Consider the following 13,576-nt stretch of genomic DNA (forward strand, 5'->3'; position numbering starts at 1 on the left):
CCACAAGCAGGGAGCTGTTAGGGCCAGATTAAAAGAGCTTGTGCAAACGAGTTCCTTTTTTTTTTTTTTTTTCAACTTTTCCTTTTTTCATTGTCATCCCAAAGCAATGTATGATTTAGGTTTCCATGGATTCCTCAGGACGCCAGGTTCATTTCACTGGTGGGAAACTGAGGCACATGTGCCTTCATTGGTGACAGTTGCCTATGGTCCTCTGGCTGTGGGTTACTATAGAATCAAGTTTCCACAGTAGTTAATTCATCTTTGAGGTGCATGCAAGTCATCTGAGCAGTTTTCTCAAAACCAGTTTCTCTCTCTCTGGCTATCTGGGAATTTCCAGTCTTTTCCCCAGAACCTCTCAGTGATGTGTGGGCTGAGCAGTTGCCAGGCCCAAAGCTGTGTACCATGCTGTAGTCAGCAGGGCGAACCCAGAGCTTTGCGAATGCAAGGCAGATGCTTTGCCACTGAGCTACATCCCAGCCCAAGAGTAGGTTTTTATGCCTGTGGTGTTCCCTCTAGACCGAGTGCTGAACAGAGATTAGGGTTGTGTTGAGTAAGCTTACTCTTATCTGTATATAGGACATCCTGGATTGGAAAACATCCCGAACCTTCTTTTACTGGCGGCTGAGACGTCTCCTGCTGGAGGACCTGGTCAAGAAGAAAATCCACAATGCCAACCCTGAGCTAACCGATGGCCAGATTCAGGCCATGTTAAGGCGTTGGTTTGTGGAAGTAGAAGGAACAGTGAAGGTAGGTGGTCACCAGAGGAGCCTTCATGTGCTTCTCATCCCCACGTGAGGGTTGCAGACTCTTCATGTAAGAATCTACAGGCCTTGAAGGGCAGGAATGGAAAGGAATCCTAGAGGCCTAAGTCCTTTTTCCCATACACACATAGCCAATAACATTCCTGACATCTTATTAGAAGAGGTGAGAGGACATATTTTGCAGCTCATGAAGTCATTCAGCAAATCCTTATGAACACAACATTCCTAGATACCAGTAGGACCCTGTCCACACCGATTTTTGTTGTTGTGCTAGGGATTGAACCCAGGGCCTTGTTTTTATTGTTTTTTGTTGTTGTTGTTGTTGTTGGTGGTGGTGGTGGTACTGGGGCTTGAGAACCCAGGGCCTTGTGCATGTGAGGCAAGCACTCTATCAACTGAGCTATATCCCCAGGTCCCACACAGATCTTATCTCTTGAGGAGTCAGATGAGTCAAGAGGTCCTGCACTAAACACAGCAGGTAGCATAGTCAAAGAGAAGACATCCAACCTTGGGGAAGGAGGAGAGACAGTCAGAGAATACTTCTGGAGAAAGTAATATCTCAGCAGAGACTCAAAAAAAAAGTGGAAATGGACCAGAGGGAGAGGTTGGATTGGTGGCGGGGGACAGGGGGTAGGAAGAATATTCCAGTGCATGATAGCAAAAGCAGTATGCATGCATAGAGCAAATATTTCAGTATGGTTCAGAGATCAAGTGCTGGATAAGAAGGGTTGGGGTTAGGGTGCTGATCACAAGGCCCTGAATATACTATTGAGGAGTCTAGACTTTATCCTGAAGTCTGTGGGAAACTACTGAGATATTTTAAGCAGCAGAATGATATGCTCTGATTTCTGTTTTAGAAACACTACTTGGGGAGCTGTGGAGGATGGAATAGAAGTGGGGTAGAAGCAGGAAGGCTAATAGAATGTGATAGTACTTTGGCAGGAGGAGATGCTACAGACTACAACGAAAGATCTGATTAAGTGAGAGATGGGAGGGAATGTCCAGCCTGCATGTAAGGAACTGGGAATCCAGCATCTTCTCAGGGTGATTCCATAGGAAGTATGCATGCCATAAAGCAGGCCCCTGGGATGGCATTCCTGGTGCTTTTGTCTCGTGGTTAGGGATGGGGCAGGTCGGAGGCCAGGATGACATAGCAGACACACTTGCATTTGGCCCTGGAATAGCAATGTGTGTAAGATAGGGCACACTAGGATGGAAAGAAAAAGCTAAATCCCAGTGGCTCAAGGCTGAAGCAGGAGGATTGCAAGTTCAAAGCCAGCCGTAGCAACTTAACAAGGCCCTATCTCAAAAAATTATTAAAAAGGGGTAGGGATGTGACTCAGTGGTTAAGCACCCCTGGGTTCAATCCCAGTACCAAAAAAAGAAAAGAAAGAAAGTAGGGACTGGAGTTGTAGCTCAGTGGTCTACTGCTTGCCTAGCATACACAAGGCCCTGTGTTTATTCCCCAACACCGAACACAAAAAAGTTAACCTTTATTAGCAGCTAACAGTTAGTATATGGATTAAATTGTGTTGGTATATATTTTATCAGAATATTGATAGTATGTACTCAAAATATACTTTTCTGTCTTTCTGTTAGCTCTGTAATCAAAACCTTTGGTGACTACCAGGTTAGAGTATTGATGGAGGGCTGGCTGCCCGAGGGTGGTGGCTTGAAGGGTTTTGGCCTACGGAAAGGGGCACTCTGGCTTCTTTCTGGAAAATGTCGCCTGAAGCCTCTGCTAATCATTCTCAGCAAGGAACTCCAGGATTCACTGTTGGTTTTTAAAGCCAGTGCAGTAGGGTGCTTCTAAGATTCACCTTTGTGTTAAGTCTGCCCATTTCTTTACGACTGAAAAGCTTCTTTGGATAAATATTTCAGATACGCAGCAGGGGAGCGCAGCCTTCTCCGACATTTGGTTCAGGTTAAGGTCGGCCTGTGGCATCATAATTGAGTGAGACAATTTTGTCAGTGGCTACTGGCAGCTTCTAGTGGAAGTTGGCATTGAAAGTCACGCAAGTGTAAAATAAGAGGTTGTTCTCCAGTTAAGAGTGGCCGGCTAGGTAAATGGAGTGTGTGTGTGTGGCCAGGAGAGGCCCGAGTCACTTCCTACCGCATTAGTCACTAATGGACGTGCACAGCCTCAGTAGGCACAAGGATGAGGAGAAGGAATAGTTTCCCCCCAAGCGTGAAGTGAGTAGATAGGCCCCTCGCTTGCTCCTTAGCATCCTGCTCCCAGGGGGACAGTGTGTCTGAAGAAACAGGTCATTGCCATCTCTTACCAGTGGAGAGAACAGTTGACTATATGTGCACAGGCTCCCGGCTAGAACAAGTACAGGAGACACCTCCAGTCTCATAGCCCAGGAAGAGGCTGAGCACTGGGAACCAATCATACCCAAGAATTGAGACAATTTCTCAATTCTTGTTCCAGTGTACAAAAGACAGCATCCTCCAGTCTACAAAAGACAGCATCCTCCAGAATTCTCCATCCAGGGGACAGCAAGGAGAGACAATAAGGACGGGTGATCCTCTGAAGTCAGGGCATATGGCTTTGAAACCTCCTTCCATATTCTGCAGGCTCAGCAGGACCTAGTTTAGTGTGGGGTGGGTGATAAAATCTGCAGCGCCCTTGAGAGAAGAGAGAAGAGAGTGTTGCAGTGTTCAGAAGCCACCGGGCCGCCTCTGAAGGGCTGCTGTAGAATCTGCTTCTTGTTAGGAAACCGCTTAAAATCTTTTTTTTTTTTTGGTTCTTCAAACAGTGACAGATTTTATATGCTGTGTCTCTCAAGTTGCAGAAAGTGTCTAATATGCTGTGTCAAGTGCAGAAAGTGTCTACGTCTAGACCCTCGCTTTGCACCAAGAAGTGACCCTCTAATCCTTACTGTGGTGACCGGTGGGGAAGGACATGTAGTGATAGGCATCTACTAGCCATGCTATGTGTTCTTTTTTCCTAGAGAATTTTTTTTCTTAATCTTAATCCTGAAAAAGGAGATTTGAGGACAAAAAATTAAAGACACTGATGTTATATAACTGAGAAGTGTAATTCTTTTGTTTCTCTTAGAGGTATCCGTTACCATGAATTATGGGATTCTGTTTGGACCACTGGGACAGTCCTATTGTAGAAAATGGTAAAGTTTATGGTTCACTGCAGGCAGAAGCAAAGCACCACTACAGCTCCCTGAAAACAATAACAAGAACAGTGGTTTAAATTGGTTTGTAAGTGTGTGGCGCACATTTGTTTCATGGACATATTTTCTGTCTTGATTTCTTACTTTCATAATTTGAGGTACGTAGTTTTTCAAACAGGCTGATTGGTCCTCCCCTTCAGTAGTAGAAATTGAGATTAGAACAAGGAGAAGAATGTGGGTTTTGGAATCTTACAAACCTTTGGGAGCACAGCTTTGCCATTTACTGCTGGGCATATTATTTGAATCTCCATTTCCTCATATGTAAAATGGGAGTGACATTCACGATTCACAAGGCTCAGTAAGTTCAGGCTACATAAACACAGAGCACAGTGGTCTCAGCACAGTGTATTAGAAGCTGAAAGTAACAACAGAGGTGTGTGACTTCACAGTGTTAATGGGCAGTAGGGATGCTGGGTGAAAACTCTGATTTGGCTGGCTGTCATGTTCCCACAGCTTAGTGCCTTCAGATACTGTTACTTTCCAGATGGCTACTCACTTACCCATATTCCAGAGCTCCAGATAGGTAGCCCTTGTGAGGATAATAGGAAAAAGCACCATTGATAGTCACTTAATCATACTTTTTGTGTAGGAGCAGAAAGGGAGGAGGTAAGGCACAACCAGGAAAGTGCTGCTTTGGCCCTATCATGGGCCTGGGGCAAGGTAGCTCTCAGGAGATGGGAGTCCAGCAAGCTACTCTGGCCCATGTGGCCTTTTGCTGCTGTACTCCAGAGCCTCTGAAAAAATCACGTTGCTTCCTGTATAGGTAAGGCTTATAAGTGGAGGCATATTGAAATGTCTTTCCAAAATATGCACTTGCTCAGGGATGTGTGTGCGTCATTGCGTCCCACTGTACTGGGTGGCTCCTAGGTGAGTCTAGGTGAGAACTGCAAGGAACTTTCCCAGCTGGAGGTGTCTAAAAAGCTCACAAGGTGAGTTCTTTGTAGGGTGTGGCAATCAGGGCTCACTCCTTGGCTCTGCTATACTGTTGCGCACAGCGGGCTTAACAGCTTTTAGAAACCAAACTTTCCAAACAGGTTATGTAGATTTTTGTAAGCTAGACTACTACATATAATAGTGAGGCTGAGTAGAGCCTAAGATACTCCTCCATTGTTTCAGAGAGAAAGTGTCTTTATTGGTATTAAAATGTCTGATTGGCATATCAGGCAGGTGACATATAAGTGCAGGCCCGTCATAAGGTTAGCCACCCATCATTTCACACTTATTTAAAATCCACACTGAGGGCTCGAGTTGCGGCTCAGTGGTAGAGTGCTTACCTAGCATGTGTGAGGCATTGGGTTTGATCCTCAGCACCTCGTAAAAATAAAATAAAGATATTGTGTTCACCTATAACTAAAAAATAAATATATAAATAAATGAATAAATAGATAGATCGATCGATCAACACTGAAATACTGGGAATATCAGTCACATTTTCCTAATTCTAAAGAGAGAAGTGATGATAGCTTTTTTCCTGGAACTGGAATCCCTGTCCTAGATGGCTAGAATGTCTTAAGACATTCTAAAGAGGCCAGACAAGGAGTTGTAAACTCCAGAGAACCCAGCTGGGACATGTTAGCTCACAACAGCATATGAAGCCCTCCCAGGTCTGAAAACCAGGGCCATGGAGGTGCATTCGTTTATTTGCGCTAAACACATGGATTAGGACTTGCAGCCCTTTTGCCTTTGTGCACTCTGGGCTGTGACCTACATTTTATCGGGGTTGGGGCTTAGCAGCTGTCATCCAGTGAACCTATTTACATGAATAGCAGTTCCATATATAGGGCCCATATTTTCAAGCAACTGTAAAACTTAGAATGTGCTGCTCTAATCTTGTCTGGGAACTTTCTTAAGTGTTTAAACACCTAGTATATTCTGTGGCTGCAGGAGGGGAAAGCAGAAGAGTTTTCTCTAGAGGGTAGCTGGCTTTCCAGTGTAGTGTCTGAGCATCGTTAGAAGCAGGCATCTCGTTAGCTAATACATTACACCAATCAAGGAGAGTTATCTTAAGCCACAATTAATCTGCTCCCTGGCATATGTTGATAGGAAAGCATCATGCTGTTTCTTAATTAAAAGCAAACGGATTAAAAATGATTAATAAGAGTATTAAATATTCTCCTAAACTAAAGGCTTTGGGATTCTTGGGTAAATCTAGTTGGTTTTTTCCCCCATCCTGAAATCCAAGAAGCATCCATTGTTTTATTTTTCCCTCCCCCCAAATCTTTCTAAGTAGGGGAAGGTATAAATCTTGGAACTATGGAGAAATCTACTTTACCAGTGATAGAAATGGAAATGTGGAAGGGCTGGGGATATAGCTCAGTTGGTAGAGTGCTTACCTCACAAGCACAAGGCCCTGGGTTCAAAACCCCAGCACCAAAAAAAAAAAAAAAAAAAGAAAGAAAGAAAGAAATGGAAATGTGGAAGTTTAGATGGCAGTGATTGGAGTCTGGACTCCAAGTGTGTCTGTCCCCATATGGCTCCTTATCCCAGAACTCATGAGTGAGTTAAGACAACCACACGTGGGGGAAACAGTGCTACCCATCTCCCCCTTGGCAGTAGTAATTGATGTGGCACTTCCTTTCCTTAGGAGCAAAACACTTCCCTGCCACTGAGCCTCAAGAGATGCTGTTGAACAGGGCACCATGGCCCATGCCTGTAATCCCAGCCAGCCTCAGCAACTTAGCAAGACCCTGCCTCAAAATAAAAAAAGGGCTGGGTTCAATCCCCAGTACACACACACATACACACACACACACACACACACACACACACACACACACCCCAACACCAACAAACAAAACACCTTCAGTCCTTTGTGAGGCATAGAGAAGTGGTCTGGCTCCCTCACTGTCACGAGGCACCATCCCAGCTGAAGAAGAGCTGATCTGTCAGTGATGACAGGTAGAGATGGGCAGATCTGGAGCCAGAAAAGGAAATGAACAGAGAGCAAGAAAAAGCTCACTGCTGGTGTCTAGTCCTAGGAGTGCATCCTTCATGTGTAAAGGACTCCTTACAGGTTTTTAGAGACACCAGAGTCAGTGAAGTGGCACATAGTAAATAACCAATCACAGCTAACTTGCCAGCTAAGTTAGGACTAGGAAGTGAGAGTCTGAAAAGAACTATGTTTTTAGGGTTTTTCGTTTGTTCGTTTGTTTTGCCATACCGGGGATTGAACCAAGGGCCTCATGCATGCTAGGCAAGTGCTCCACCACTGGGCCATGTCCCCAGCCCTTGTCATTTTATTTTGAAATGAGGCCTTGCCAATTGTCCAGGCTGGCCTCCAACTTGGGATCCTCCTGCCTCAGCTTCCCCAGTAGCTGGGATTACAGGTGTGCGCCACCACAAACGGCTAACACCATGTTTTTAAAGGCATGAACCAGGTTGAAAACAGCCCAGTGCCCACTTTCCTGCTGTGGAGGCCTCTTGGAGGGAATGATGGGAATGTGATGGGAATGTCCCCTCGGTGCCTTCACAGGCCCTGTGGTTGCAGTGGTGCCTCTTGTGTCCTTGCCTGTGTCCAGGTTTCCTCTCGCCACATGGCAAGCCCTGAAGCCTCTAGTTTCCACTGTACCCACCTATTAAATTACAGCAAAACTCATTGTCATTCTGACTTTGACTTCGTTAGTGATAACAGAGAAGGATAGCGCACCTTTAAATGACGAGCTTTGTGTTTAATTACCCAAACAAAATGACATAAATATGAATGAGCCCTAATGGTGGTACTTGGTTTTCCGGAAACCATTAACAAAACGATTCCTAAATGATTTGTAAAGAAAATGAGAGGAGAAGAGAGCAAGGAGAAGGCTATTAGGCTTCCAACACACTCCTGAATTATTATGTAGTCAACTACCTAGGAAATACTCAGCTAAATGATCTTGAAAAACAGGAGGCAGGCAGTGGTTTACTGAGTCTTTCAGGGTTATAGACTTCCTAACCCTTTTTCATACTCTCATAGCTAATATGATGGGGGCAGGTTTCTGTCCTGGTGGCTCTTCTGTAGCAGTGAGACTTCTTCCAGGGTCTCAGTGAAACAGTGGCTGGACTGCAGGAGGCTTCCACAGCAGGACCAAGGCACAGTTCAGGGCCTCACTTGCCAGGCCTGGCTGGGACCCGAGACACACTTTGGGAACTATGTTTCAGTTTCTCCAAAAGAAAAAAAAATTAACCAAACTACCCTAACATCTCAGTCACACTTTACTAAGCCATGTGAGCTATTAACTATTTCTCTCAAACCTGTCAGGTTAGCCTTTGTAGCATAGGTAGCTACCCTAAATCTGGCAACAGTGTGGGGTGAATCCTGATGCCCTGGCAGAGCCCAGTTGGAGGATCTGAATGTGTCTGTGCAGCTCACAGGAGATAAACAGGAAGTGCAACTCCCCTATCTCCTATTACAATGGCCAGCATTTTTTACACTAAGCAAGCTTTGGGAGTAAACTTTCCAGTAATTGATCAGGTGATGGGGCCTGGCCTGATCCCAGTGTTTCACTAAGAGTCACTGTTTGCAGGCCTATGTATGGGACAATAATAAGGACCTGGTGGAATGGCTGGAGAAACAACTGACAGAAGAAGATGGTGTTCGATCAGTGATAGAGGAGAACATCAAATACATCAGCAGAGACTACGTGCTCAAGCAGATCCGCAGGTGAGACCAGCAAGGGAGACTTACCTGAACTACAAGGGCTATTTTTTTTTCTTTTTTCAATGGGGGATTGAACATAGGGGCGTTTAAAAACTGTGTTACATCCCCAGCCCTTTTTAAATTTTTATTTAGAGATAGGGTCTCACTGAGTTGCTTAGGACCTCACTAGGTTGCCGAGTGTGGTTTTGAACTTGCAGTCTTCCTGCCTCAGCCTCCCAAGCCGCTGGGATTACAGGCATGCACCACAGTGCCCCACTAGAGGGACTAGTTTCTTTGGAATAGAAAGTTCAGAACAAATCATGACATGATGTCCCCGATTTTTGTGGTCTCTTGATGTCGGAGACTGCTATACAACACAGCCCTGAGGCACATTTCTTTCTCTGGTTCCCAAGGGCACTTAGTAATCTCAACTGGATAAAAGCTTAGTTTGGTTGCACACACCTGTTAGTTCTGAATACACAGACTCGAACCAGATGAAAATTCTGGGAGAAAGGAAAGCTAACTGTATGGTACCTACTTGGGCATTTTCATAATATTTGGAAATATTTAATTGTGGAAAAGTTACAAAACTGTTCTTAGTTTTAGAAAACACCCCTCTATATATCTGCTCCTAAATTTACCTATAACTTACATTACCCCATTTGCTTTTATCATTTGTGTGCTAAGAATAGAGTTTTGTTTGTTTGTTTAGTACCAGGAATTGAGCCCAGGGCCACTTAACCCCTTAACCACATCTCCAGCCATTTTTTTTTCTTTAGTTGTTGATAGAACTTTATTTTTATTTATTATACATGGTGCTGAGCATCTAACCCAGTGCCTCACACAAGCTAGGCAAGTGCTTTACCACTGAGCCACGATCTAAACACCACTACCCTCCCCACCCCCCACCCCACCCCCCCCCGTTTTTGTTTATTTTGAGACAGAGTCTCACTAAGTTGCTGAGGCTGGCTTTGAACTTGCAATCCTCCTGCCTCAGCCTCAGGAGCCACTGGGATTACAGGCATGTGCTGCCGTGCCCAGCTGAGATATTCTTGTACATAGCTATAGAAAATTTGACATTAATTTAAAAACTTTATCTTCAGCCTGCCATCTAAGCTGGGATATGTGGTGGGAGGGTGCTGGCCCAGCAGGTGCATAGTCCTGGATTTCATCTCCAGCATTGAAAAGAAATTTACCATTTGTAGTCCATTGCTCATTTTGAGATTGCCTAATGTGGTTATGTGATGTGGCCTTCACAGAGTCCCCATCTGGAGGCACACAGTGTTCATCTGCCACTCCTGATTTGATTTGATTTCCATCACCTGGTCAAGATCTTACTCAATTTCTCCACTGTATAATTACTGATTTTCCCTCCTTGCACTTAATGAGCAGTCTATGGGAAGACACTTTTGAAGGGAAGCAAGACATCTGTATGACCATCAAAATTTTCCCTTAATGTCCACTGGTGATTCTTGCATGAACCAGTCTTTACAATGAAGTTGTGTCAGCCACCCTTCCCAATGATGAGTCAGCACTCAGATTCTATAAAGAAATTCATTATTGGTATAGAGAAAAGAATTTGTGTTTTCACTAATTTATCACTGTATTTATTTTGCTGCCATTTGTCCCTGATTTAGCCAGGGCACCCCTTTCATGTAGATTTCTGTCAATGCTGGTGGTTTGGGTTTGGTTTGTGATACTAGAAATAGAACTCAGGACCTCATACCCACTAGGCAAGTGCTCTACTTGTTGTTGTTTTATGGTTGTAGATGGACAGATGCCTTTATTTTATTTGTTTATTTTTATGTGGTGCTGAGGATTGAACCCAGTGCCTTATGTGTACTAGGCAAGCGCTCTGCCACTGAGCTACAGCCCCAGCCAAGAGTTGGAGGGTTTTTTTGTTGTTGTTTTTTTGTTTTTGTTTTTGCTTTTTGTCATTACTGGGGATTGAACCTAGGGGTGCTCTATATATACCCCAGCCCTTTTCATTTTCAGACAGTGTCTTGCTAAGTTGCTAAGGTTGGCCTTGAATTTGCAATCCTCCTACCTCAGCCTTCCAAGTTGCTGGACTTGTTGAGGACATTTTAATGTAGGAAAGCAAGCCAGTGGGCCATGTTAGCATGTCTGCCTGACAGTTCTAAAGCTGCCCCAGTTGAGACACTTTTCACCATCCTCAATGTGCTTCAGCTTGGTACAGGCCAATCCCGAGGTTGCCATGGATTCCATCGTCCACATGACCCAGCACATCTCACCCACTCAGCGAGCAGAAGTCGTACGGATCCTCTCCACAATGGATTCCCCTTCCACGTAGGAAGAGCTTCCTGCCCATCCCTGCCCTGCCTCTGGAGAAAAGGGCTACAGCTGCCTCATACAACTGAATCCACTGTAATGAGAAGGCACAGGAGACCCAGCACTGGAGACAGAGTGGCATTTTGCTTTCCCTTGAATGTTTCAGGTTATGCATGACATCTGGGATATAGGATCACAAAGCCCAGTCACAACCACGCCGCCCTTCAGTATTTATTACCCCAGCTGTGTCAACAGTCCTCTCTTCCTGCACAGGACTCAGAAGGCAATGAAGGGTACAGCAGGTACCATGAGCTCTTACTACACTGCCCCGACAGCCCCTTGACCCTGGCACAGGGATGGGTGAGGAGTTTTCAGGCAGTTAGCAGTCCCCCGGCCTCATGAGCCTCAGCCACAGGCAGCAGAGGAGGGCTGGGGCCCAGGAGAGAAGGAAACCTCAAGTCCATCGTTTATCACCCCACATTCTGCCCAGCACACAGTAGGCACTGGAGAGGAACCAGTCCCCATTTAACTACACCAAGATTTCTGCTTATGGAGAAAGGCCAGAGCATGAAATTGCTGCAGGCTCTATCAGAACTCAAAGATGAGGGGAAACCATGACCCAAGAGCAAAAGAAAATAGACCAGGTAGTGATTCTTAACCTAAGATTGAGGCCCCTAAATTAACTTTTCTTAGTACACATGGACGGTGGCTGACCTGCCACCTCTCACCTAGCTCATGTACCTAGGAGCCGTGAGGTCAGGGTGTGAACGGCCCAGCCTCTGCCCGATGCACACTCATGCTGCAGGAAGAGTAGCCATGAAGGGAGACGTCGCTCTCCTTAGGACCTGGAAGGTTGTCACTGTTAAGCCTGGAGCTTTGACAGTTGCAAGAAGCTAACCGTTGGTGCCTGTAGCACCGCTCATCCCTATTTCTGGGGCATCTCTCCTAGCAGCCGACATTTCTGTCCTCCCTGGGCCTCGTCTCCTTCCCTGAATGTACACAGCAGCAGGCCTTCCCACAGATGCTGGGAGGACCCGGGGGCAGCTGTGCTCCCAGCACCAGGCACTGGCCTTCCTGGTGTTTGAAGGCTTCCAGGGAACACGGACTCCACATGACCTTAAGATCCCTCACAACTCAGTCATGGTGCTGCTATCCCCCAGGCTTTCTGGTCCCTCCCCGGCCAGCAGCGGGGGCATCCACAGGGGTGGTGGAGAGAACATATTTTCAACAACCAGTTTATCCAAGAAAAGAGCTTACTGATTCCCCCATTGGTTTTCCTAAAGCAAGAGTGGCAGGTGATCAGGGCTGGGGTGGCATCAGTTCCTACAGCTCAGCTAATTGCATTTGTCACTGACGACCAAGGAGGAAATCACTAAGATGCAGTAGAAGCAGGGGTATGAATATTTCTGAACAAGCTACAGTTTTGAGCCTTAACCCTGTAAGTCACACATAAGAAAGGGTTCCGCCTCCCCCTCTTCTCCTTGTACAGAGAGAGCGGCGGAACGTAGCAGTTCTAGATTGCTGAGGAACACTACAGGGCTGGATAGCAGCGGGCCCCCTCCAAGAGTCGGGGCCTCAGGCTGCCCGGCTGAAGGTATAGGTGTTTGGTACTTTCCAAGAAGGGCAGGAAAAAAATGGAGGATAATTCCCAGTCCAGGAAGAAGCTTGCACTTTTGCTAGTTTGCTCACTTGTAAGAAAGAACTGGATTCATCTCTGACCAGATTATCCCTCTGCACTTTTCTGTAATAAGTCAAATCCCACATGCCCACAGGTGAGAGAAAATCATTTCCTCCCCTGGATGCCTGACCTGTGGGGGGTGGGCATGGGTTGTGCTCATTGAGTGCCCCTTGTCCTACCCGATTATGACACATTTAAATGAACAAGGTTCCTCTCCAGAACCCTGTAGTGCCTACTCCCCCTTCCCCGGGACAGGGATTGTCTGTTTGGAGAGTCAGGAAGAGTCGCAGAAGTGAGCAGTCGGATGTTCCCACAGCCCATGACAACGAGGGGTTACTGAGGCAGGAGAAGAAATGACGTAGTGACCAGGACTCGCTGGAACCGAGCTTGCCGAGTTACCTTTCTCTGTTCACAATGCAGCCTGCTCCCCTCTTGGCGAGGAGTCGGTGGACACACCGCCGCCACGTGAGGAGCTTCAGTCAAATGAACTCTTTTCACATTTTGTTGAAATAAACCTTCAACATTTGTAGAAGAGCCACAGTTTGTCATTTCAATCCACGCCCAGCCACCCATCTGTTCCACCTCCAGCAGGGCTGTAACGGGGGCTCAGTGGTGGGGTGCGACACCCAACACCCTTTGTCTCCAACCTTACACAAGGATGAACAGGGGAGGCCACAAAGGGCTGGCCTTGCCACCTGTCTGCCTGAATGAAGGTAGAATCTGCCAGGCCGCCAATGCCCGGGCCCAGCTGAGAAGCAGCTCTTTAGTTTCCATAGAAAACCCTGCCTGCTGAGAGCTGGACAGGGGCCTCGGTGGGGGGGCCCCCAAAAGAGAATCAGCTGAGGGCAGGGAAGAAGGCGCTTGGCCTGTGCAGTGAGGATAACAGCTCCAGAGCCCACTGCAGCCCAAGAGCCTTTGGGCCTGGAGCCCAGTCCCTGGAAGTCCCATCCTAACAGGCAGGAAGTTGGGTCTTTTGAAACAGTCTGTTGTAAAGTCTGGGCTTCCTGGCCCTTGTTAGAGACTTGGAAGGAGAGGCTTTAAGTTT

At 46.3% G+C, this 13,576-nt stretch overlaps 1 protein-coding gene across 11 annotated transcripts in view; it reads left to right on the forward strand.

Moving 5' to 3' along the window:
* ACACA (acetyl-CoA carboxylase alpha) overlaps positions 1–13,065 on the forward strand; it is a 276,021-nt gene extending 262,956 nt beyond the window's left edge. For all 11 annotated transcript variants that reach the window (XM_081270861.1, XM_081270866.1, XM_081270865.1 and 8 more), the window contains 3 exons: positions 577–747; positions 8,452–8,588; positions 10,752–13,065. In XM_081270861.1, coding sequence (XP_081126987.1) covers positions 577–747; positions 8,452–8,588; positions 10,752–10,875 — 432 coding nt within the window. In that variant the 3' untranslated portion in view covers positions 10,876–13,065. The remainder of the gene's footprint in view (positions 1–576; positions 748–8,451; positions 8,589–10,751) is intronic.
* The last annotated feature ends 511 nt before the right edge of the window (positions 13,066–13,576 follow it).

Source organism: Spermophilus citellus (assembly GCF_964194105.1).
Source record: "Spermophilus citellus genome assembly, chromosome: 17".
In the NCBI taxonomy this organism is placed as follows: Eukaryota; Metazoa; Chordata; class Mammalia; order Rodentia; family Sciuridae; genus Spermophilus; species Spermophilus citellus.